At 39.5% G+C, this 22,122-nt stretch overlaps 1 protein-coding gene across 12 annotated transcripts in view; it reads right to left on the minus strand.

Annotated features, from left to right (window-relative positions):
- The window catches only part of OPHN1 (oligophrenin 1), a 631,870-nt gene that overhangs the window by 75,851 nt on the left and 533,897 nt on the right, over window positions 1-22,122 (minus strand). For 6 of the 12 annotated variants that reach the window (XR_014835159.1, XR_014835161.1, XR_014835160.1 and 3 more), the window contains 3 exons: window positions 5,933-6,098; window positions 4,811-4,861; window positions 724-765 (listed from right to left, as the gene is read on the minus strand). Coding sequence is in view for 7 of the 12 variants with exons in the window: in XM_021080304.2 (XP_020935963.1) it covers window positions 732-765; window positions 4,811-4,861; window positions 5,933-6,098 (251 nt within the window). In the remaining 5 variants the exon portion in view is untranslated. Of the gene's footprint in view, window positions 1-624; window positions 766-4,810; window positions 4,862-5,932; window positions 6,099-22,122 lie in introns of all 12 variants that reach the window. The other 6 variants (XR_002340743.1, XR_014835158.1, XM_085007358.1 and 3 more) reach the window with 3 other exon arrangements.

Consider the following 22,122-nt stretch of genomic DNA (forward strand, 5'->3'; position numbering starts at 1 on the left):
CTCCTAGGTAGAGAAATAAATTTCCATGATCATTATGACTCTGGTGACTTTAGTAAGTTACTTATCCCCTCTGGACCTCAGTTCTTTTATTTGTTGAGTTAAAGCACATATTGTCTCCCCTACTTCTGGCAATTGATATGGACAAAATGAGACAATGGAAGTGAAAGTTCTTTGTATTAGACAAATATAAACAACTAAGGATGAAGGTTCAGGGTGGAGGGTTGGTATGATTGAAATAATGATTTGGTATGAATGAATGACGTCCCTCTATAGATACTAAAGTAGATTCCTGGGACTTGCTATAATATCAAAAGAGAAGTTACTGATCTTCTTATAGACCCAAGGGATGTCAGAGTTAGAAGGTTCCAAATTTTTCATTTTACATATTGGGAAACTGAGGCCCAGAGAAGGAAATGTAATTGTCTAAAATATCACAGCCTAAGATTCCTAATGAACTTATTTCATAGGCAATTTGTAAAACTACACTGAAGTTTGGCTGAGGGAGAAGAAAAGGAAAAAAAAGTGAAACTTAAAAACACAGAAGGCCTCAGAATTAAAAGGCAGTGAGTTTAAGGGTCATGTAATTATAGGGTAGTGAACTGAGACATAGAGGTGAATTCTCACCCTCTGGACCTACATGACATTCCAGTCCTCAGAAACTCAGATCTCAGAAAGAAGGCTTCTTGTAACAAGGTTCTATAATCAGGAGTGGATACTACATACCTGAGGCCTCAACTCTCATCTCCAGGAAGTCTGCCTTGAGAACTGTGGGTAAAGGAGGAAATACATTTCACTAAGACTGTAGAAATCAAAACTGAAAAAGCAAAGCAAGTGGGTAAGTGACACTACCAGGACAATGCCAATTAGGTCATGTGAAAAACAGGGAAGTGATTCTATCGAGATGTTTCAAAACATCTCACTCCATTCTTATAGGTTAGGCAACCTCCCTGGCAGATTAAGAGAGCCCAATCTTCCAGACACAAAGACATTTTTCAAGTGCCAGCACAATCCTTTGAGTGCTATGCTATGGGAGGCAAGTGGAGACCAGAGATACTGGCCCAAAACCAAAGACTACTTTCTGTGATTATCTCCAATAGGAAAAGGGCAAAAAGGGAGGGCAAATCCCATATGAAATATGAATTTTCCTTTGCCTTGAAGACCAAGTCAGCCTTGCCCATCCTCTTGATGCACTTAGATAAGTCCTAAAATAGCTTTGTCTGGGGATGGTTGGAGGAAAGAGACATCCTGGACAATCAAGCTCCATATAGTGTGGACAGAAAATCCTAGGCACCAGTTGGTCCAAGGGCTATATGCTGAGCATTATTTTTCCCTTCTCTCTTAAGTATATTTATACCTACTCTCTGAGTGATCCTATTCCCATTTATGATTTCAATTTCCATCAAATACTGAGAGGCCCCCAAGGGGGGTGGACAGTATATGTGAATAGCCCCATAAATTTGTACAGTGGCTGTACTCAATAGTTCTACCCCTAAGTCTATGTAGGTCGAGCCCCACCTACTAGTCTAAGTTGTAGGTACCCAATAAACATCTCTGTCTGGATGTCCCACAGAATCTTCCTAAACACTGTGTCCAAATTGAGCAGAGACACTTTCCCATGTAAACTGCTCCTCCATGACTATTGGTATCATCTACCTAACTGCCTAAGTTAAACTTCTCTTTTAATCCTTCTCTAATGTTCCATGTTTGAAAAGTCAGCAGAGTCTAAATGAGTCTATCTCAAATCTGTTCTTCCATTCCATTCTTACTAACAGTGCCACCGGTCAGGGCCTCATCAACTCCTGTCAGGATGATTATCCTGCTAATTGCTCTCCCTGCCTCCATGCTTTACTTTCCCACCTATCATTCTCATTACCACCAGATATTTTTTTTTTAACTCAGGAAGAGTAGAATATGTGTTTTCATGCTTAAAAATGTTCCACAAGGCCCCATGGACTACAGAATAAAGGCCAAACTCCTTAGTATGTAATATAAGGCCTTTACAGTCCAGCCCCAATCCATCTTCTTGGCCTCACCTCATGCCAAGTTTCCCTCTTCTCACCCCCAATTCTAATCAAAGTGGAATTCTAATCACTTTGTGAAACTGCTTTGCATAAGCTGTTCTTCCTCACTGAAATGTCTTCCCCTCCCTTCTATTCTTGATGATCCACTTCTCATTTTACTTTGAGCCTTTAATTTTTTAATGGTTGTGGAAGGGAGATGAATGAGAAGTGAGTCCAATCAAATATCAGGTTTCAGTAGATGTACAGATGGGAAGCAAATGGGAAGCAAAAAGGGGCAGAGCAAAGGTTCAACAGATCATCTTTTTTCATTAGAAATGAGATGGGATTGACTGTGGCTAATCTAAAAATCTTGACCAGTAGCCAGCACATAGATGCACTGATGCAAGTGGTGGTTACAAAATAGAGACTTAGACAGCTTCCCTTTGTAGATGTTGAGCAGGTGGAACATGTGAGTACCTAGGAAGGTGGCTCATGACAGACCAGAGGACTGATGTACCCATCTTGGTCTTACCTGCACTCTTGCCAAGATAGTATCTGGGGATAAGTACAGGATTAAATTTAGGTTCCAGAGGCCTGGTCATAGGATTGGTAGGGTGGGTCTCCAGCCTTAAGTGCTTGCTTTGACTAAAGCCCCCTATGTTGTGATTGGTCCAAGATTTCTCTGAGCACTAAATGACAAATCCCAGGCAGTGGTTACAAATCTTTCCATGCTTTCAACACCGGTTTGGCTATTAGAAGTCAGGCTGCTTTAAAGATTCTATTGGATTTTGTTCAGGACTAGTACATATTCCTTCTCAATGCCCAGGTTCTTTGCCCCAGGCTAGAGATCAATCTCTTATTTTTCAGTGTATTCTACCCATCTTTCAAGCCCCAGCTTAGATAGTACTTCCTCTAAAAAGCTTTCCTTTAGATATGCCCATTTCATTTTGTTAATTCTAGTTTGGTTCATTCCATTTCTACAGCATTTTTTTCTCATATGGTAATCCTAGGAAGGGAGGAAGGACCACCAGGAAGTAAGAAGTAGTCCTGCTCATAGGTGGATATTTTATTAAGAATATTAAGCTCTCTCTTTCTCTCTCTCTCTCTCTCTCTCATTCTTTTTCTTTTTTTTTTTTTATCAAGGTATTGGATTAAGCTTGCTTTAAAAATGCCATAGGTGAAAACTTTATTTTCATTCTACCGATAAGAGAAATCAGGGGTGGGGAGTAGGCTTGGATTTCACTTTCATCTGTTATGGTAGAATAAATGGTAAATTATTGTCTAAGAAGGAGTTGGCCCAGCCTAGGGTTCCCTGTGCCTGACTGCCAAGCAGAACTTGGGTGACCTGCTGTTTAGAATCATATCCTGGTGAGTCAGGCCCCACAGTTTTGAGTAGATGATGTCAAGTCTAACCCAGCTCCAGTGCTGGTAAAGGCACATTGTTCTGCTTTTAACTGACCACCTGTAAGAGTTATACTGCTGCCACCCATCAGGAAGCATAATTTCTAACTCTCTGATGAGCAACATTGAGTGAATTCACAAAGAGTCCCTGAAGGCTAAGCAATCTTTTTCAATGTGTTCTAGTCTAAAAGGTCCCAAATGACAGGCCTTGGAAAGTGTATATCAGCACTTGAGGAATTTTAAAAACAAATTAAGTAAAAAAAAGGAAAGAAGAAATGAAGGGAAGAAAATAAAAAATTAAATCCCCAGGCCTTATTCCTAGAGATTTTGTTTTAGTGGGTTTAGAGTGGAGGCAGGAATCTCTGTTCATTTTACTTTCTCTCAAAAGTTTTAAGTGAGCTATATGTGCAGCCAGTTTGAAAAAAAAAAATCTAAGTATGATGTTTACCTCTGAAATGAGGGCTATGTTTATTCTAAGGCTATTTGTGTTAGAGTATTACATTCTATACATTCCTTTCAGCTGCACTTTTAGAATATAATAGGTTCTAAATAAGTAAACTAACAAAATAAGTAAGACCTACATTAGCACAAGGTTATTGCAATAGTATTTGGCATGTGGGTACTGTGTGTGTGTGTGTGTGTGTGTGTGTGTGCATGTGTGCATGAAAGAGAGAGACAGAGATAGGATAGAGAGAAAGAGAAGGAAAAATGAAATCACAAAGGCAGAGACAACAGGTACAAAAGTAGACAAAGAAAGAGACATGGAGAGAGTGACAGAAAAAGAGTGAAAAGGATTGGGAGACAAAAAGACAAAGACAGAAACAGAGATATAAGTAGAAAAACACAGAGACAGAAAGAGACTGAAAATTACAGAGACAGAGGAAGAAACAATGCGAGAGGGACAAATAGACAAGAGTGACAAATACAGAGAGACACACAGGTATAGAGTACAATACAGAGACAGGAGGTAAGAGATAGGGAGACAGTTGGGGGAGAGAAGGGAACAAATGCAGACCAAGAGACAGAGACAGAGCTACAGCAAAATAGAAAAAGAGAATATAGGAAAGGAAATACAATGATTATGATGTATTTATTCATACTTTTTTTTTTTTCTGCATTTTAGGGCCGCACTCGTAGCATATACAGGTTCCCAGGCAGGGGGTTAAATCGGAGCTACAGCTGCCGGCCTATACCATAGCCACAGCAATGCAGGATCCAAGGCATGTCTGCGACCTACACCACAGCTCACGGCAACACCGGATCCTTAACCCACTGAGCAAGGCCAGGGAAAGAACCCACAAACTCATGGTTCTTAGATTTTCGTTTCCACTGTGCCATGACGGGAACTCCAATGATGTATTTACTAAAAAAAGTGATTTGATTTCTCTTCTGTCACCTATATCTCTTACCTTCCTGTTTTCCGGGATGCTGTTTCAAAAAACCTGGTCCTGGAAGCCACCCTGCAAACAGAATCCAACCAAGTCCCATGAGTTGCTCTGGAATGCTTCTGGGACCCAATGGCCAATGGAAAGGACACAAAAATATGAAGCAGATGGGCCACCTATGCCATCCCCTGCCTTAGCTTGCAAAGGATCTGAGTCTGAGCAAAATTCCAAGTATCAGAATGTAAAATGGCTTGGAGACCATAGGCACCCCCGAGGCTATGGCTGACACCTCTGCCCCCACCACTTTGGTACAGCATGATCTAGCTATGTTGCCCATTCAGGCTATTCTTGGGAGAAATAAGTGAAACAAGTTCTTGGTTTCAGAGTGTAATTTTTGGCATTTTGCAAATACTTAGCTAATTAGTCTAAATGGTGAAGGCTTTGTTTCCTTATTTACCCAATTTTACAATTACAGAAAACAAGTGACACAAGAAAAAGGAACACCAGGAGGCAGAATATTGAGGAGAAGCCAACCAAGCTAGTTTTGTGGCCAATCAAGGCTGTTCCCTGAGAGCTGCTATGGCCCCATCTTAGCTACCCTATACCTGGTTCCTTGACTTGCAGGCCAGCCTCAGGAAGGCCTGCTGGATATCAACTCTGGATATCCTCTTCCTATCCTGCAAGAGGCTCTCTGGAGAATCTGAATCATTTTGGAATTTTAAAAATCATACCCTTTCTTAAAAAAAAAAAAAAAAACTCAAAGCACAAAGTAAAACAAATCTGTTCATTAAATTACTTTTAAAACCAGTAGTAATAACAAGAAAAAAATTTCCAGAGCCAAGGAAGCATGAAAACAGCAAGTAATCTTATCACCCTACAGATCAGGGCAACTAAGAAAAAAGGGTCTCTTATCAGGCACTAAGGTTAAAACATTTCACCTTCAGGAAAAAATCTCTTAGCCTTAAGTGTTGAGTAGAACACTCCAAACAGGGCTGGTCTGGAACAGTTCCCTCCCTACACTATGAAGTGAATGATGCCTCAGGGTTGTGCAACATACACCGTTCATGACCATAATGATGATCCTGAAAGCAATCCTAGTGGCTTAAGGTGGGCTTTAGGTCAAAGTTGAAAAACAACCCTACTTACACGGACGAAGGGATTTCCCCTGCATTGCCAGCCACAATGTCTGGCTTTGGTTCCGGTTTCTGAGGAGTAGCTGCCCGGCAGGGAGGGTCTGGAGGCCTCACTGGGGGGCGGATGATGGTTGGCTTTTCTCCTGGAGGCCGCACTTTGCTGAAACTGTCAGAGTCTCCTAGAAGAGAGAACAATGACAAGAACTTGGACAGTGAGCCAAATGGAACATTACTCCTGAGCAGGTACCCAATATTGCAGTGATCTGGTTCTTTTTGGTCACTAACAGCTCTGGATTTAGAAAAGAATTCTTCCAGCAACTGTCCTTCCAGAAAGTCTGTTTGAACCTCTGTTCTGGAACTTCATATTTATATTACATCAATTTGCTCAGTCTCACTTTCCTCAACTATAATTAAGACCAACAATACATTATCTTACAGAGACACTGAGAGGATTTACTTAGGTACTAACAAGTTTAGTACTGTACCTGACACAGAGTAGGTGGTTAGTCAGTGTTTGATGATGAATTTGATGATGAATTTGAACTTGTTATATTCATCGTCACCAAAACTCAGGCACTTTTCACTTAGGCCTTGACTATTGTAGTAGGCTGCTAATTCACCTTTCTGCCCTTATGTCTCTAGTTTTCAGATCACTCATATTACATTTTACAAAATACACATAATTTTGTAATAAAATCATTCCAGCAGGAGTATGGTGAAACAGATGCATGCACACATTGCTGGTGGTACTGTACACTGAGCTTATCTATCTAGACAGCCATCAAAAATTCTGGAATAATGTGGATGAAATGAAAAATCATATATATGATACAGTTCATGCTCATTAATCCAGTTGATCCAGTTTAGAGGATAGATCCAAAGAAATTAACCCAAAAGAAAAAAACAATAAGGAAAATAATTGGCAAGAAAACATGCTTCTTAACAGCAAAAAGGCAGATCCAACCAAAAAAGCTAATAAGGCAAACAATTTAATTCTCACAAGCATTTAACCAATACATATTAGGCATGAAATAACAAGGATTTGGGCTAGGTCAAAAAATATATGCATATAAAATCATATTAAGTGAAAAAAGTTTACAAAAAGTGTTCATGGCCTAATGAACACCATCTGGAAATAGACACATGTGCACTTAGGCAAAGGTGTTAGTGGATCCTGATATTCATTCAGTTTTTGTCAGTAAATCTTGATATTTATCAAGTTTTCATCTGCAAGACTTTTTAAAGCAAATGTAAAAAATGTCAACCTTGATCCATGTAACACTGTAGATTTACCTTAAATATTTCCACATTGCTTTTCTTCTCCTTAAAGATTTTACCAGTGGCTATAAAATGTACAAGATAAAGGTCAAATTCCTTAATATAAATTCAAGGCCCTCTATGAGTTGGTCCCACATTATTATCCCAGGCACTAATGTTAGACTTTAACTAACAGCTCTTCTCTAAACTGTCTCCTCACTGGCCCTATCAGAGCAAGCCCTAACTCTTACTTCTAGATAAGACAGTGTGGTACAGTATAGAAAATACACTGTCTGGAGTTGGATAGACCTGGCTTTTCTACTACTTCCAACCTGTGGTACCTGGGACAGTTATTTCAACTCTATCAAGGTATACCTATCAAGGAATTCATCTAGGAAATGGGTATAAAAACCTCTTCTTGGAGTTCCCATTGTGGCTCAGTGGGTTAAAAACCCGACTAGTATCTGTGAGGATGCAGATTTGATCCCTGGCCTCACTCAGTAGGTTAAGGATCTGGCCATGCTGCAAGCTGTGGAATAGGGCATGGATGAAGCTCAGATCTGGCATTGCTGTGGCTGGGGTGCAGGCTACCAGCTGCAGCTCCGATTTGACCCCTAGCATGGGAACTTCCATAAGCCACAGGGGCTGCCCTAAAAATAAAAATAAAATAAAATAAAATAAAATAAAAAGAATGGTAGGGTATGAAAAGGTGGAGAGAACTGTGTGCTTGATGATCTACTGATGATCTGACTAGCTGAAGAATCAATCTTCCTCTGTGCCTCTTGTAATGGAAATTAATACATTTCTTGATTGCTTAAAACACCTTAAATAAAGTTTACAAAAAATACCTTTTCATAAGGTGGTTCCAGGACTGAATTAGATTACTGATAGGCAGTACCTGGCATACAGTGAGGGTAAGAAGTGTTAGATTTTATACTGCTTCTTGCCCAATATGGCTCCTGTTCTCATGTCTCATCTGTATTGTAACCATCCCTAAACACTGGCTCAAATCTCACTCTTCTGAACACTCCAGCAGGCACAAGTAATGTCCATTTCATGTAAATACTCATGAAGTACTTATTTATTGCTCTGTGGGTTTTTTAATTCCTCCTGGTAGTCATTCTGGTGAAGGAGATAGATATGAAAAAAGATGATGATAATACAATGTAACTGGAAGTATGAACCAAATACTATTCATTTATATGCATAGAAATTCAGTTTCTTCAAATAGATGGTATCTATATTTCTGGACACACCCTTCCCCTTTAGCAGCAGGTACAGATTTGCAGCTAAAAAATGACTAAAATTATAAAAATAATCTGATTTCTCTAAGACATTATACAATTCAAAATGCTCTTCTAGGTAGATATTTGACGTTCAAGTAAGCTTGGGAGGAAAGAATAGTAGATAGGTTTTATCTTTTCTATTATATATAGAAGGAAACTAAGGTTCAGAAAGGTGAACTCACTCACTTACAATCATGGTTGTAAGTGGGAGAATGAGGACTAAAACCCCCAATCTCCCGATTCTGCAACCACTGTTCTTCCCAGTGTCTGCTATTTTTTGTTATTATTAATGTAAAAAGTTATAAATTATAATAATAATGGTAATAAAGTAACTGATACAAATTTAACTACCTTTTTTATTGAACACCTGCTCTTTTCCAGGTACTATGATACTATACTTAGTATACATGCATATGCTCCCATTTAACATTGGCCATAACCCTGAAAGATAAAAAGTATTATGCCTGTTCTGCAGTTGAGGAAACAGAGACATGGAGATGAGAGGTAACCTCATAGTTAGTTGGCAGTAGATTCAGGTCCACTTTATTTTTAAAGCCCATGTATTCCCAAGTACCAGTGGTTTTCAACCCTGGCTACACATTGGGAACATTGAATTTACAAAGTACTGGGGACCCATCCCCAGAGATCCTAGTTTCATTGATTAGGGTAGGACCTGGGTATGAGTATTTTTGGAAGCTCTATAGGTGATGCTATGTATAGCCAGAATTGAGAACCACTAGGCTATATGATGCTGCTTGCATGTTGCAAATCAGATTATAACAGCTGACAATGCTGTTCCATTTCTACAGGTCACTTGTAGGGGTGCAGGAAAAGAAGTATATGCCACAGTCAGAGCCAGAAAACATTTCTACCCAAAGCTGTCTATCCTAAGGCTATCATTTCCTTTTATGAGAAAACCAGATGACACCCTCTGAAATATGAGGCCCACTCATTTCCAAGTTGCAGCCATATCCAAAAAGACATCAACCCAAGGCCTTGGAAAACAAATGTCATTAGCATTCATCTGCCTAGGTTCTTTATTGGGAGCTGCAACTTGATGATTCATTATAAATCAAACTTTGAATCAGTAGCAAAGGGCTTTTCTTGGTTGAAAGACCCCAGTGTTGTTTTCTCCCACCTCTGTTTTGCCACAGGAAAGCCAAAAATCAAACTGAGGAGGCAGAGATGGAAGCGTAATAATAACTGGGAATCAAGAGACCCAGATTCCAGTCTTCATACTAAAACTTCCTGTGTGATCTTAAGCAGATCAATTCCTTACCTGTTCAATGTGGACCACGACTGTTTTCCAGATCAATGGGTCCATGATATAAATCTGTAGATCTATATCTATCCTTGCTGACTTTAAATGCCACATGGAATACTCTAGAAGCCAGTTCTGATCCTGTGCCTAACCAGCTTTTAAAAAAAAATCTCCTTATAGATAGATAGACAGATAACAGTTAGACATGGATTTCATAGTCCCCGCCCCCCGCCACTCCTGGCCCTTGCAGAATAAACTCAAACATTTTTTAACTTGGAATTCACTACCTTCTTCCACCTGGCTTCAACTGATCTTTCTGATCTAACTTTCTACCATTCTTTTTCATATATACTATAGTCCACACAAACAGTATTATTTCTTGTTCTAGGTACATATCTTGCAATTAATCATTGGTTTCCCAGATGCCCTTTATACTACTCTTATATGCCCAAATTTGCATCATCCATCATAACTCATCCATATCTATTGGAAGCCTAATATGCCCCAAATTCCTTTCTCTGACTCTTAAAACACTAATCACTTTGCATTTTGAATCAGGGCTCTCTGTTTTGGTGGTTCTATCTCATGTATTAGAATGGAGCAACCTGAGAGCAAAATCCAGGTGGGATTCATCTCTGTATTCATCATGGGCCCAAGGAAATTGCTTTGCATGTAAGTAGTATTCAATAAATATTCCTTGAGGAAAGACAAATGTAGTTTAGGCCATTAGGAGGACAACAGAAAAAGCTTTGCTTTTTGAAATCTCCATTTGTGCCATCTGTGACACTCACAAGTTTCAGGGCTATTATAAAACCTAAATTGAAAGGTGTTCAATATACTGAGTGTTTCTTGAGGGCTTTTCTGCTCAGCCTTATGCTATCATAAGAGATGCACACGTTTGACATTGGTCAAAAGGATTTGACATGGACTTTTCTATCCAGGGGCTGAAAACTGAGTTGAAGATTAAAGTCATACTTATGGGAAATAAGAATGAATACTATAAGCCAGCATTCACATTAGAGGGTAAAACTTAGGTGCCTAAATAAGTGAGGAAAGGGAGAGTTCCTTGGGGCAGAACTTTCAAAAAGCTTCCTGGAGGGAATAGGTCTTGAGATGGATTTCAAGGGATGGCTAAAAATCCTTCCTTGTCCCTTCCCTGTATCAATGACCCTCCTCTTTCTGAATGTATGGCATGGTCAGAAATAGGTTGATGGTGGAAAGAGTAGCTATGAGTTCTTTTATGACATCTACATTTTAAGCTTGAGGATTCTCTCAGGATCTATCTAGAAAATAGAAGAGTAAACATCTATCACCTTCCATGCCTGCCATTTCCTGAGAGGTGTTACCCAACCAGTAGCACTATCATTTTTAGAACTTCTATTATATGATCAGATGCCCTGTATACCTAATCTTTTTAATCCTTGCAAAAAACTTGCCTGCAATATAAGCATTGTCCCCACTTACAGTTGAGAATACTCGTTCAAAGAAATGAAATTTACCTAACTAAAATCGTGCAGTTAGTAATCAGCCTCCTATAAAAGCAAAACAACTGCTACATTTAACTCATTATGTGCCAAGTATATAAATAACTCATTTCATTGTTACAGCAATCTTATGGACACAAATATCTTCATTTTACAAATTAGAAAACTAAGGTTTAGAGAAGTTGTGACTTGCCAAAGTTCTCACAACTAGGATGAGGCAGATCCAGGATTCAAACTCATATATGGGAGACTCTGAAACCTAAGTCACATCTGAGATTCCAGTAAGCCTTTTGAGCCTATGGTCTTTCTATCAAATTGTACTTACTTTTAATTTCTTTTTAACTTTGATCCACAACCTGACTTTTACTATAAGTTTGACCTCTTTCTCCAGTTCAATCTGTTTCCCACCCCTACTCTTGGTTCTCTATCAAATGACCAAAGAAACATAACATTTGCATATTTCTTAGGACTTGATGACCATCAGTCTTCAACCTTAAGCCATTCTTTTACCTTTCTTTATATCCATCTACACCCTACCTAAGGGAACAGAGTAAGGGGAGGTATTCCTCTTGTAGATTCCCTTTATCTACTAGAATCTATTTCTTTCTCTTGTACTCCCCCATGATAAGCTTAAAACCTCTCTTCTCCTTTAGCCACTAATTGCCCTTGTGGATCAACTGGGAGTTAGGCTCTAGGAAAGGCAAAGAATGAAAACCGAGCACAGTAGATTATTAAAAGCATGAGTCCAAACAAGAAAATGTGGATATTGGCCAGCACAGCTCATTACTACAGGATCAAGTCTGTGCCTAATACTTTTAGAGCAAATGCAAATACCACTCATAGCATTAGTCACCCCAGTGGAGAACTGATGACCCTGTGGCTAAGAAGGGCCTTACAAACACCCTTTATTCAAGCCTAAGAGTATGCTACCAGAATTTAGTCCTTCCTCTCTAGTAAAGACAGAGGCTCCCAAGCCTATATATCATAGGGTCCCAGTGTGGAAGTATTCTCCACTATTATCTCAAAACCTCCGACATAGTGAAAGACTCTTTACCCTATGCTCCTACTGAAATTTATTCTTATTCTCACTAGAACATAAATCATACTGGACTGGGAATAGTTGCTTACATGCCAGCCTCACCATGAACCTTTAGAGGGCAAGGACCATGGCCTTTCATCTTTATTTCTCTCACTACATATCACGCACTGTGCATGAATAAATGAACAAATACATGTAAGTAGCTGTCCTTCCTCTCTATTTCCCAAAGGAAAGCCCTAAGTTCCCTTGTAGAAGCTATACAGATGCCCTCTCCAAAACCAGGCCTGGTAAGAGGCAGTAACATGAAAGGAGGGCAGAAAATTTGGTTTGTATAATTTTGCTCCTCTAAAGTGAGTGCTTCTTAGAAAACAGAAAAGGGGAAGCTAGCTAAAGCTACTTAAGAAATAAGAATGTGTTGGAGTTCCCGTTGTGGCGCAGTGGTTAATGAATCTGACTAGGAGCCATGACGTTGCGGGTTCGGTCCCTAGCCTTGCTCAGTGGGTTAAGGATCCAGCATTGCCGTGAGCTGTGGTGTAGGTTGCAGACGTGGCTCGGATCCCGTGTTGCTGTGGCTCTGGTGTCAGCTGGTGGCTACAGCTCCGATTAGACCCCTAGCCTGGGAACCTCCATATGCCACGGGAGCGGGCCTAGAAAAGGCAAAAAGATGAAAAAAAAAAAAGAAGAATGTGTTACCCAGGGAGCCTGGTTTCAAGCCCCATCTCCACAACTTACAATGTGGGTAACTCTGGGCTGTTTGTTTCACTTCTCTGAGCCTCAGTATCTACATCAGCTGTAAACCTATCTCAAGGCCTATCACAGTGATTAGATGCTGTAGAGGAGATGTCTCCAGCTCCATGTGTAGAACAGAAAAGGGCCCTTGACAAAATTACATCAGCAAACAATACTGATTTTATTATAAAGTTGACTGCCACGTAACAAAGCAATATAACATACACCTGTTTTTGATATTTTTAATTACTAAGAAAAAATGTGGAGGACATCCAGTCTGTTTGAATGTTGAATCGATGCAAGAGGCGAAGACAGGGGATAGGACAGCTGTATCACTAAGGCAATGAGACCTGGGCACTGACCCTCAGGATGGAAAGTGAAACTCCTAACAAGGAGCTGAACTGAAGTGACTACAAGGTGCATAGTGGGTCAGCTGAGATGATAGCTCCATCCCTCTGACACTGCCATTTTAGGCTGTGGGCTAGTACCCGTGGCTAACAACTATCAGTTATAGTTCAGTGTCAGAGCTGTTGGGTTTTTCTTAATTGATGTGTGTTATGAAGCAGCAGCCAAAATGGGGAAGAAGAGAGGGAGTAAGAAGTGAGGAGGTGGGGGTGGATAAGGTACAAAAAGGCAAGTACACTAGAAGTTTGGCTAATCCTTCACCAAGGCCAGAAGAACTACTTCATTTCTGCTTTCTGTAGCTAAGGCTGGAGGCATAGGTCTTTGAAAAAACATGCATCACACTTATCTGTTGCTAACTTATCTAAGGCAGAAAGCAAAGTCAGCCAATGTTGTGGCCCAGATTTAGGTAGTCTGACCGATATTTGACAGTCAAATCAGTACTTATATTAAATGAAATGATTAGATCAGAGCAACTGCCTCCAGCGGCCTGAGGCAGAAATGTGGAGGAAGGAGGAAGAATGGAATGTTGTTGGGATTTAACTTTGTAGCTGAAGAGGGTGAAGGTGGAACTGATAGGGTGAAGTTACTGTGTGTCCTGAGCTGGTATGATCTGACTGGCCCTAGGCTTGGCAACGGCAAGACAAACTTTACTATGATGAATAAAAGTTGAGTTATCCAATTCTCTACCAGGATTGATGTGAAGGTCAATGTATGACTTATAATTTGAAGCCACATATAAGCCTGGCCTAAATTGGCTACTTTCCAGAAGAAACAAATCTCAGTGAGGGGAGGGCAGGGGAGGGAATTAATAACATATTTTGCATATTGGTTATACAGCAGATATTTTGTTATTTCTTTTAACCCTAGCAATAGCAACAATTCTGAAGGAGGAACTGTTTCATCCATTTACAGATGTGGAAACCAAAGTGCAAAGGAGTTAAATGAACTGTAATTATACAGATGCACAAGTTTCAATCAAGAGAATTCAGTCAGTTACTTAGCAGAAATCTTATCAGAGCCCCATAGAAAGGCTTTTACTGAATTGTGTTCTGAGACAATGTCATTAGCCCATATTGAGGTTGTTATATGCAACAACCTATAGTATGAAAGCAGCTCTAGGAGATATGTAAATATAAGAGCATGTTTCTGTTTATACACATGGGCAATTGAATTTCATATAATTTTCATGTGTCATGACCATTATTTTTAATTTTATTTTTTTTAATGATTTAAGGCTATAGTTTGCTATGCTCTGATATAAGCCTAAAGAAGGTAGGGACCCTGTATGTCTTATTATTCTTATGTCCTCAACACCTAGAAAGGGGCTAGGCACAGAGTAATTATTCTTAAACTATTTTAAGTACTTATATTCTTCTATATTGTGAAGTGTCTTAAATCTTGTTTGGAATAAGACATGACATAAAACATAAGGCACATTTTTAGAAGACTATCTAGCTCTAACTAGATACTTTACTTTTTAAATTAAAGGATCCAAGATTTGGATCTAAGCCATATCTTGCTTCACAGATTTCTATCCTTCCAAATCCCTCTGGACTAGCCTCAACATCCCAACATGAGTCTCCACATATAGTAGCCAATTAAATTTGCAGAAGTCAGTCACAACTTGAATTTGTAATTTGTAATTTTAAAAGTCCATCATTTTTCAGAAGTTGTTACACTTTGTTCTTATTTCTACTAAACAGTAAAATAAGAATGAGAAAACAGTAGTTCACAGATTCAAAGCTTTTAAAGGTAAGGTGATAGTCTTGCCTTACTGGAAGGAACAGAGGCTTTGGCACCTGCCAGACTTGGTAAGACTTAGATCCCAGATCCCATGAACCTTTGGTAACTTATCCTTGTTGGCCTCACTTTTCTAGTATAAATAAAAACAGCGAGGTGGAAAGACCAGAAATAGTGTGTGTATATATATATATATGACTGGGTCACTATGCTGCACAGTAGAAATTGACACACCACTGTTAATCAACTATATGCTAATAAAAATTTCAAAAAAAAGATCAGAGTGGAAATACATGAGATAGAGGCCAAAAAGACAATCTACAAGGTCAACAAAATTAAGAGCTGTTTTTTTGAAAAGTTAAACAAAATTAACAAACTTTTAGCTAGACACTAAGGATAAAAGAGAGAAGGATCTAACAAGTAAAATCAGAAATGAAAGACCAGAAATAATAACAGCTACTACAGAAATACAAATAATAAAATATTATGAAAAGCTATATGCCAACAAATTGGTCAACATAGAAGAAATGGAATAATTCTCAGAATCAGAACTTTCCAATACTGAGACATGAAGAAATGGAAAATCTGAATAGACTGATCAGTAGTAAAGAGATTAAAACAGTAAACAAAAACCTCTCTCAAACAAATGTCCAGGACCAGACAGCTTCACAGGTGAATTCTACCAAAAATTCAAACAATATTTAATACTATCCTTCTCAAACTCTTCTAAAAAATTAAAGAGGAGGGAACACTTCTCAACTCATTTCACAAGGCCACTATTACTCTGACACCAAAACCAGAAAAGGACCACACACACAGGCCAATATCTCTGATGAACATGGATGCAAAAATCCTCAAAAAAATATGAGCAAATCAAATACAGTGCATTAAAAGGATCATACATCTCAGTCACAATCAAATGAGATTTAATCCAAGGACACAAGGATGGTTTGATATGTACAAATCAATCATGTAATACACCACATTAACCAAATGAAGGATGAAAACCCTATCATTTAAATAGATGTAGAAAAGGCACTTGACAAGATTCAGTACCACATGTGATAAAAACCCTCAATAAAACTGGTGTAGGGAGTTCCCGTCGTGGCGCAGTGGTTAACGAATCCGACTAGGAACCATGAGGTTGCGGGTTCAGTCCCTGCCCTTGCTCAGTGGGTTAAGGATCCAGCATTGCCGTGAGCTGTGGTGTAGGTTACAGACGCGGCTCAGATCCCGCGTTGCTGTGGCTCTGGTGTAGGCCGGTGGCTACAGCTCCAATTCAACCCCTAGTCTGGGAACCTCCATATGCCGCAGGAGCGGCCAAAGAAATAGCAGCAACAACAACAACAACAAAAGACAAAAAAAAAAAAAAAAAAACTGGTGTAGAAGGAACATACCTCAACATAATAAAGGTTATAGATGACAATCTTACAGGAAACATCATAGTCAATGGTTAAAAACTGAAAGCTATCCCTCTAAGATCAGGAATAAGACAAGGATGCCCACTCTCACCATTCTTATTCAACATAAAATTGAGAGTCCTAGTCAGAACAATTAGGAAAGAAAAAGAAATAAAAGGCATCTAAATTGGAAAAGAAGAAGTAAAACTGTCACTATTTGCAGATGACATTATTTTATATATAGAAAATCCTATACACATAAAGACTATATCAAAGAACTATTAGAAATAATAAACAAATACAGTCAAGTTAAAGTGGACAAAATCAACATACAAAAAACATGATGTTTCTGAGTGTTAACAATGAAGTAGAAAGAAAAAAAATAAGAAGATGATCCCGTTTACAATTGCAACAAAGTAACAAAATACTTAGGAATAAATTTAAATATGGATATGAAAGACCTGTACACTGAAAACTGCAAGACACTGTTGAAATAAATGGAAGAAGACACAAATAAATGCGAAGTTATTCAGTGCTTATGGACTGGAAGAATTACCATTGTTAAAAATGTTCATATTACCAATAGCAATCTACAGGTTCAGTGCAATCCCTATCAAAACCCAAAGGCAGCTTTCACAGAAATAGAATAAAAAAATCAAAAATTCATAGGGAACCACAAAAGATACCAAATAGCCAAAGCAATTCTATGATAAAAGAACAAAGCTGGAGGTATCACACTCCTTGATTTTAAAGTATATTACAAAGCTATTGTAATCAAACAATATGTATTAGTGGAAGAACAGACAGGTATATCAATAAAACAGAAGTAAAAGCCTTGAAATAAAAGCACACATACATGGACAATTATGAAAAAGGTGCAAAAAACATACAATGTAGAAAGATAGTTTCTTCAATAAATGGTACTGAGAAAATTGAACAGCCATATGAAAAGAAAGATAGATAAATAGAAAGAAAGAAAGCTATACTATCACAAAAGATATTTAAAAATAAATTAAAAATGAATTCAAGTCTTGAATGTAAGGTCTGAAGCTTTAACACTCATAGAAGGAAACATAGACAGTATACTTTTTGACATTGACCTTAGTGATATTTTTCTGTATATTCTCCTCAGGCAAGGGAAGCAAAAGCAAAAATGAGCAAATAGGATTACATCAAACTAAAAAGCTACTGCATAGCAAAGGAAACCTTCAAAAAAAGAAAAGACAACCTACCAAATAGGAGAAGATATTTGCAAATCATATCTCCAATAAGGGGTTAATTCAAAAATATTTAAAAACTTATGCATTTGTTATTTGTTGACTTGTTATAGATGGCCGTCTGACCAGTGTGAGGTGGCACCTCATTGTAGTTTTGATTTGCATTTCTCTAATAATTAATGATGTTGAGCATTTTTCATGTTCCTGTTGGCCATCTGTATATCTTCTTTGGAGAAATGTTTATTCAGGTCTTCTGCCATTTTTCAATTGGGTTGTTTTTTTATTTTGCTGTTGAGTTGTGTAAGTTGTTTGTATATTTTAGAGATTAAGCCCTTGTTGGTTGCATCATTTGAAACTATTTTCTCGCATTCTATAAGTTGTATTTTTGCTTTTTTTCATGGTTCCTTTGCTGTGCAAAAGCTTGTAAGTTTTTGGGTTTTGTGGGGGTTTTTTTTGTCTTTTGTCCTTTTTAGGGCAGTACTTGCAGCATATGGAGTTTCCCAGGCTAGGGGTTGAATCAGAGCTGTAGCCACCAGCCTACACCAGAGCCACAGCAATGCCAGATCCAAGCCACATTTGTGACCTACACCACAACTCACAGCAACACCAGATCCTTAACCCACTGAGTGAGGTCAGGGATTGAACCTACAACCTTATGGTTCCTAGTCAGATTCATTTCTGATGTGCCATGATGGAAACTCCAGAAAATCTTGTAAGTTTGATTAGGTCCTATTGGTTTATTTTTGCTTTTATTTCTGTTGCCTTGGGAGACTGCTCAAAGAAAACATTTGTATGGTTGATGCCAGAGAATGTTTTGCCTATGTTCTGTTCTAGGAGTTTACAGCATCTTGTCTTATGTTTAAGTCTTTAAGAAATTTTGACTTTATTTTTGTGCATGGGCTGTGGATGTGTTCAAGTTTTATTGATTTACATACAGCTGCTTGGTTTTCCCAGCAACACTTGCTGAAAAGACTTTCTTTTTCCCATTTTATATTCTTGCCTGCTTTGTTGATATTAATTGACCATAGGTGTCTGGGTTTGTTACTGGGTTCTCTATTCTGTTCCATTGGTCTATATGTCTGTTGATCCAGCAATCTCACTCCTGGGCATATATCCAGATAAAACTTTCATTGAAAAAATACATGCAGCCCTATGTTCACTGCAGCAGTATTCACAATAGCCAAGACATGGAAACAATCTAAATGTTCAATGGATTAAGAAGATGTAGTACATACACACAATGGAATACTACTCATCCATAAAAAAGAACAAAATAACTCCATCTGCAGCAACGTGGATGGAACTAGACACTCTCATACTAAGTGAAGTAAGTCAGAAAGAGAAAGACAAATACCACATGATATCACTTATATCTGGAATCTAATACACAACACAAATGAACCTATCTTCAGAAAAGAAACAAACTCATGGACTTGGAGAAGAGACTTGTGGTTGCCAAGGGGGAGAGGAAGGGAGAGGGAGTGGGATGGACTGGGAGTTTGTGGTTAGTAGATGCAAACTATTGCATTTGGAGTTGATAAGCAATGAGATCCTGCTGTAAAGCACAGTGAACTATATCTAGTCACTTGTGATGAAAATGATGGAGGATAATGTGAGAAAAAAGAATATGTGTGTGTGTGTGTGTGTGTGTGTGTGTGTGTGTGACTGGGTCACTTTGTTGTACAACAGAAATTGACAGAGCACTGTAAATCAACTATAATAGAAAAAATCTTAAAAATAAAAAGAAATAAAAATACTTATGCAACTCACCAACAAAAAATCTCTAAACAACCTAATTTAAAATGGTAAGATGAGCTGTATGGACATTTTCCAAAGAAGACATACAAAAGGCCAACAGGCACACTATGCGGTTTTTGAAATTATTTTTTATAGTAGTAACTAATTTGTTCTCCAAGGGTTTTATTTTAAATTTTATTATTTTTTATTTTTATATATTTTTTATTATAGTTGATTTACAATGTTGTGGCAATTTGTGCTATAGAGCAAAGTGACCTGGTTACACACACACACACACACACACACACACACACACACACACACACACACACATATATTCCTTTTCTTATAGTATCTTCTTTCATGGTCTATATCACAAAATTGGATATAGTCCCCTGTTTAATTATGGGAAATGGAGATCAAAAGCCCAGTGAGATATCATATCATGCCCACTAAAATAAGTATTTTATAAAAGGCAAGAAATAGCAAATATTGGAGAGGATGTGGAGAAAAGGGAACCATCATACACTGTTGGTGGGAATGTAAATTGGTGCAGCCACTATCAAAAACAGTATGGAAATTCCTCAAAAAATTAAGAATAGAACCACCATTTTTTGGTTTTTATACAAAGAAAATGAAAACACTAATTCAAAAATATATGTGCATAGAAAACAGTATGGAGGTACCTCAGAAAACAAAATATAGAACTTCCATATGACACAGCAATCCCACTCCTGGGTCTATATCCAGACAAAACTTTCATTGAAAAAGACATATGCACCCCTGTGTTCATTGCAGCACTATTCACAATAGCCAAGATGGAAACAATCTAAATGTTCATCAACAGATGAATGGACTAAGAAGATGTGGTGGGGGGCAAGATGGTGGAGGAGTAAGATGTTGCACTCACCTTCTCTCACAAACACATCAAAAAAAAAATCTACCTGTAAAACGATTTGCACAGGACTTCTACTGAACACTGGCAGAAGAACTTAAACCTCCCAAAAGGGCAAGAAACTCTTGACATAAATGGGTAGAACAAAATAAAAAAAATAGAGAAAAATAATAAGGATGGAACTAGTATTCCTGAGAGGGAGATGTGAATGAGAAAAGGAACCCACATTCTGGGAAGCCACCTAACGGACAGGGAAATCAGCCAAGATCGAGGGATTTCAAAGTTGCTGAGAAAAGTGCAGCAGCTGGACTGAGGAGGGCAAAGCAGAGTGAGACCTGGACAGACCATCTGCACTACCTCCCCAGACACCACAGCCTGAGACACTTGGGCAGGGGCTAGGTGCTGAGATTCAAGCTCCAGAGGTCAGTTCTAGGGAGAGGACTAGTGTTGTCTGTGGGGACATCCTGAGGGGCTAAGGATTGGTGTGCCACAGGCAGGGGAGAGGTGTGCTACAGGCTGGGGAGTGGAACATCATGGCAGAGGGAACCCAGGAGGAGGTTGGGCCCACAGAAACAAGGCACCATTGTTGGGGAGGGTGAGATGAAGAGGGGTGGACTGCCGTAGGAACCTCCCTGTGCACCCATGGGCTATCAGAGGGCAGGGTGCCTCTGGCACAGACTACGGGTGGTGAGAAGCCACTACCTTGGGCTACTGGAGACCAGGCACTTCTTGTGCAAGTTATGGGTGGCTGGGTACCTCTTCTGTGAGCTAAGGGCAGTGGGTGTCTAAGAAGTGCGATGTGGTACTTCTTGAGTGATCTACAGACAGCAGGGATGGATCAAGGCGATCATCTTGGAGGCCAAAGAGGCGTGGACTGCCACCACTGTGGGCCTGTAAGTAGGGTCCACCTGCAGCCCCAGTCACCTCAGGGGTCAAAAAAAAAAAAAAAAAAAAAAAAAAAAAACAGGGCACTGCAACTGAGCACCAACAGTTGTTGCTCTCATTCCTATGGGAACACACTCACCCTGCTGCTGCCAGTGCCACACTCTGAGCAGCAACCAAACACTTGATCACTGTTCCTTCCCAAGACCCTGCAACTAGGAGCAGGTGGTGCAGCACCTCTTGTGTGTGCTAAGCGGGATGGGGTGCTTCTTCCAATGGTCTACAAGTAGCGGGGGCAAACCACAGCAGTTATCTCTTACTCCAGAAGTGGGTATGGCCCTCCATCACTAGGGGGTCCCTGAACAGGCACCACTTGTGGCCTCAATCACCTCAGAGTGCACCACAGAGGAGGACATTGTGACTGCCACCTGTTGTTGCTCTCGCTCCCCTGGGAGCACACCCATGCTGCTGCTGACACAGCCAAACATTCTGGGCAGTGCCCAGATGCTTGATCACTGTCCCTTACCAGGAATCTACAACTAGGAGCAGTCTCAGCAGCACCTTCTGTGGGGCCTAAGTAGGATGGGGTGCTTCTTGCATGGTTTACAGGTGGTGGGGGCAAACCACAGCAGTTATCTCTGACTCCAGAGGTGGGGGTGGCCTGCCACCACTAGGGGTCTGTGAACAGGCACCACTTGTGGCCCCAATCACCTCAGAGGGCAATACAGAGGAGGGCATTGTGACCAAACACTACCTGTTGTTGCTCTTGAAGGCCTGGGAGCACACCAGCCCTATTGCTACCACTGCTGAGTGCTCAAGCATTGACAAGCTTGAACACTGTCACATCCCAGGACCATGCAAATAGGAAGAG

This window comes from Sus scrofa, chromosome X (genome assembly GCF_054392235.1).
Source record: "Sus scrofa isolate SSC_HxYL_T2T_F1_AM1 chromosome X, Sscrofa_HxYL_maternal_Yorkshire_Landrace_v2.0, whole genome shotgun sequence".
Taxonomy (NCBI): Eukaryota; Metazoa; Chordata; class Mammalia; order Artiodactyla; family Suidae; genus Sus; species Sus scrofa.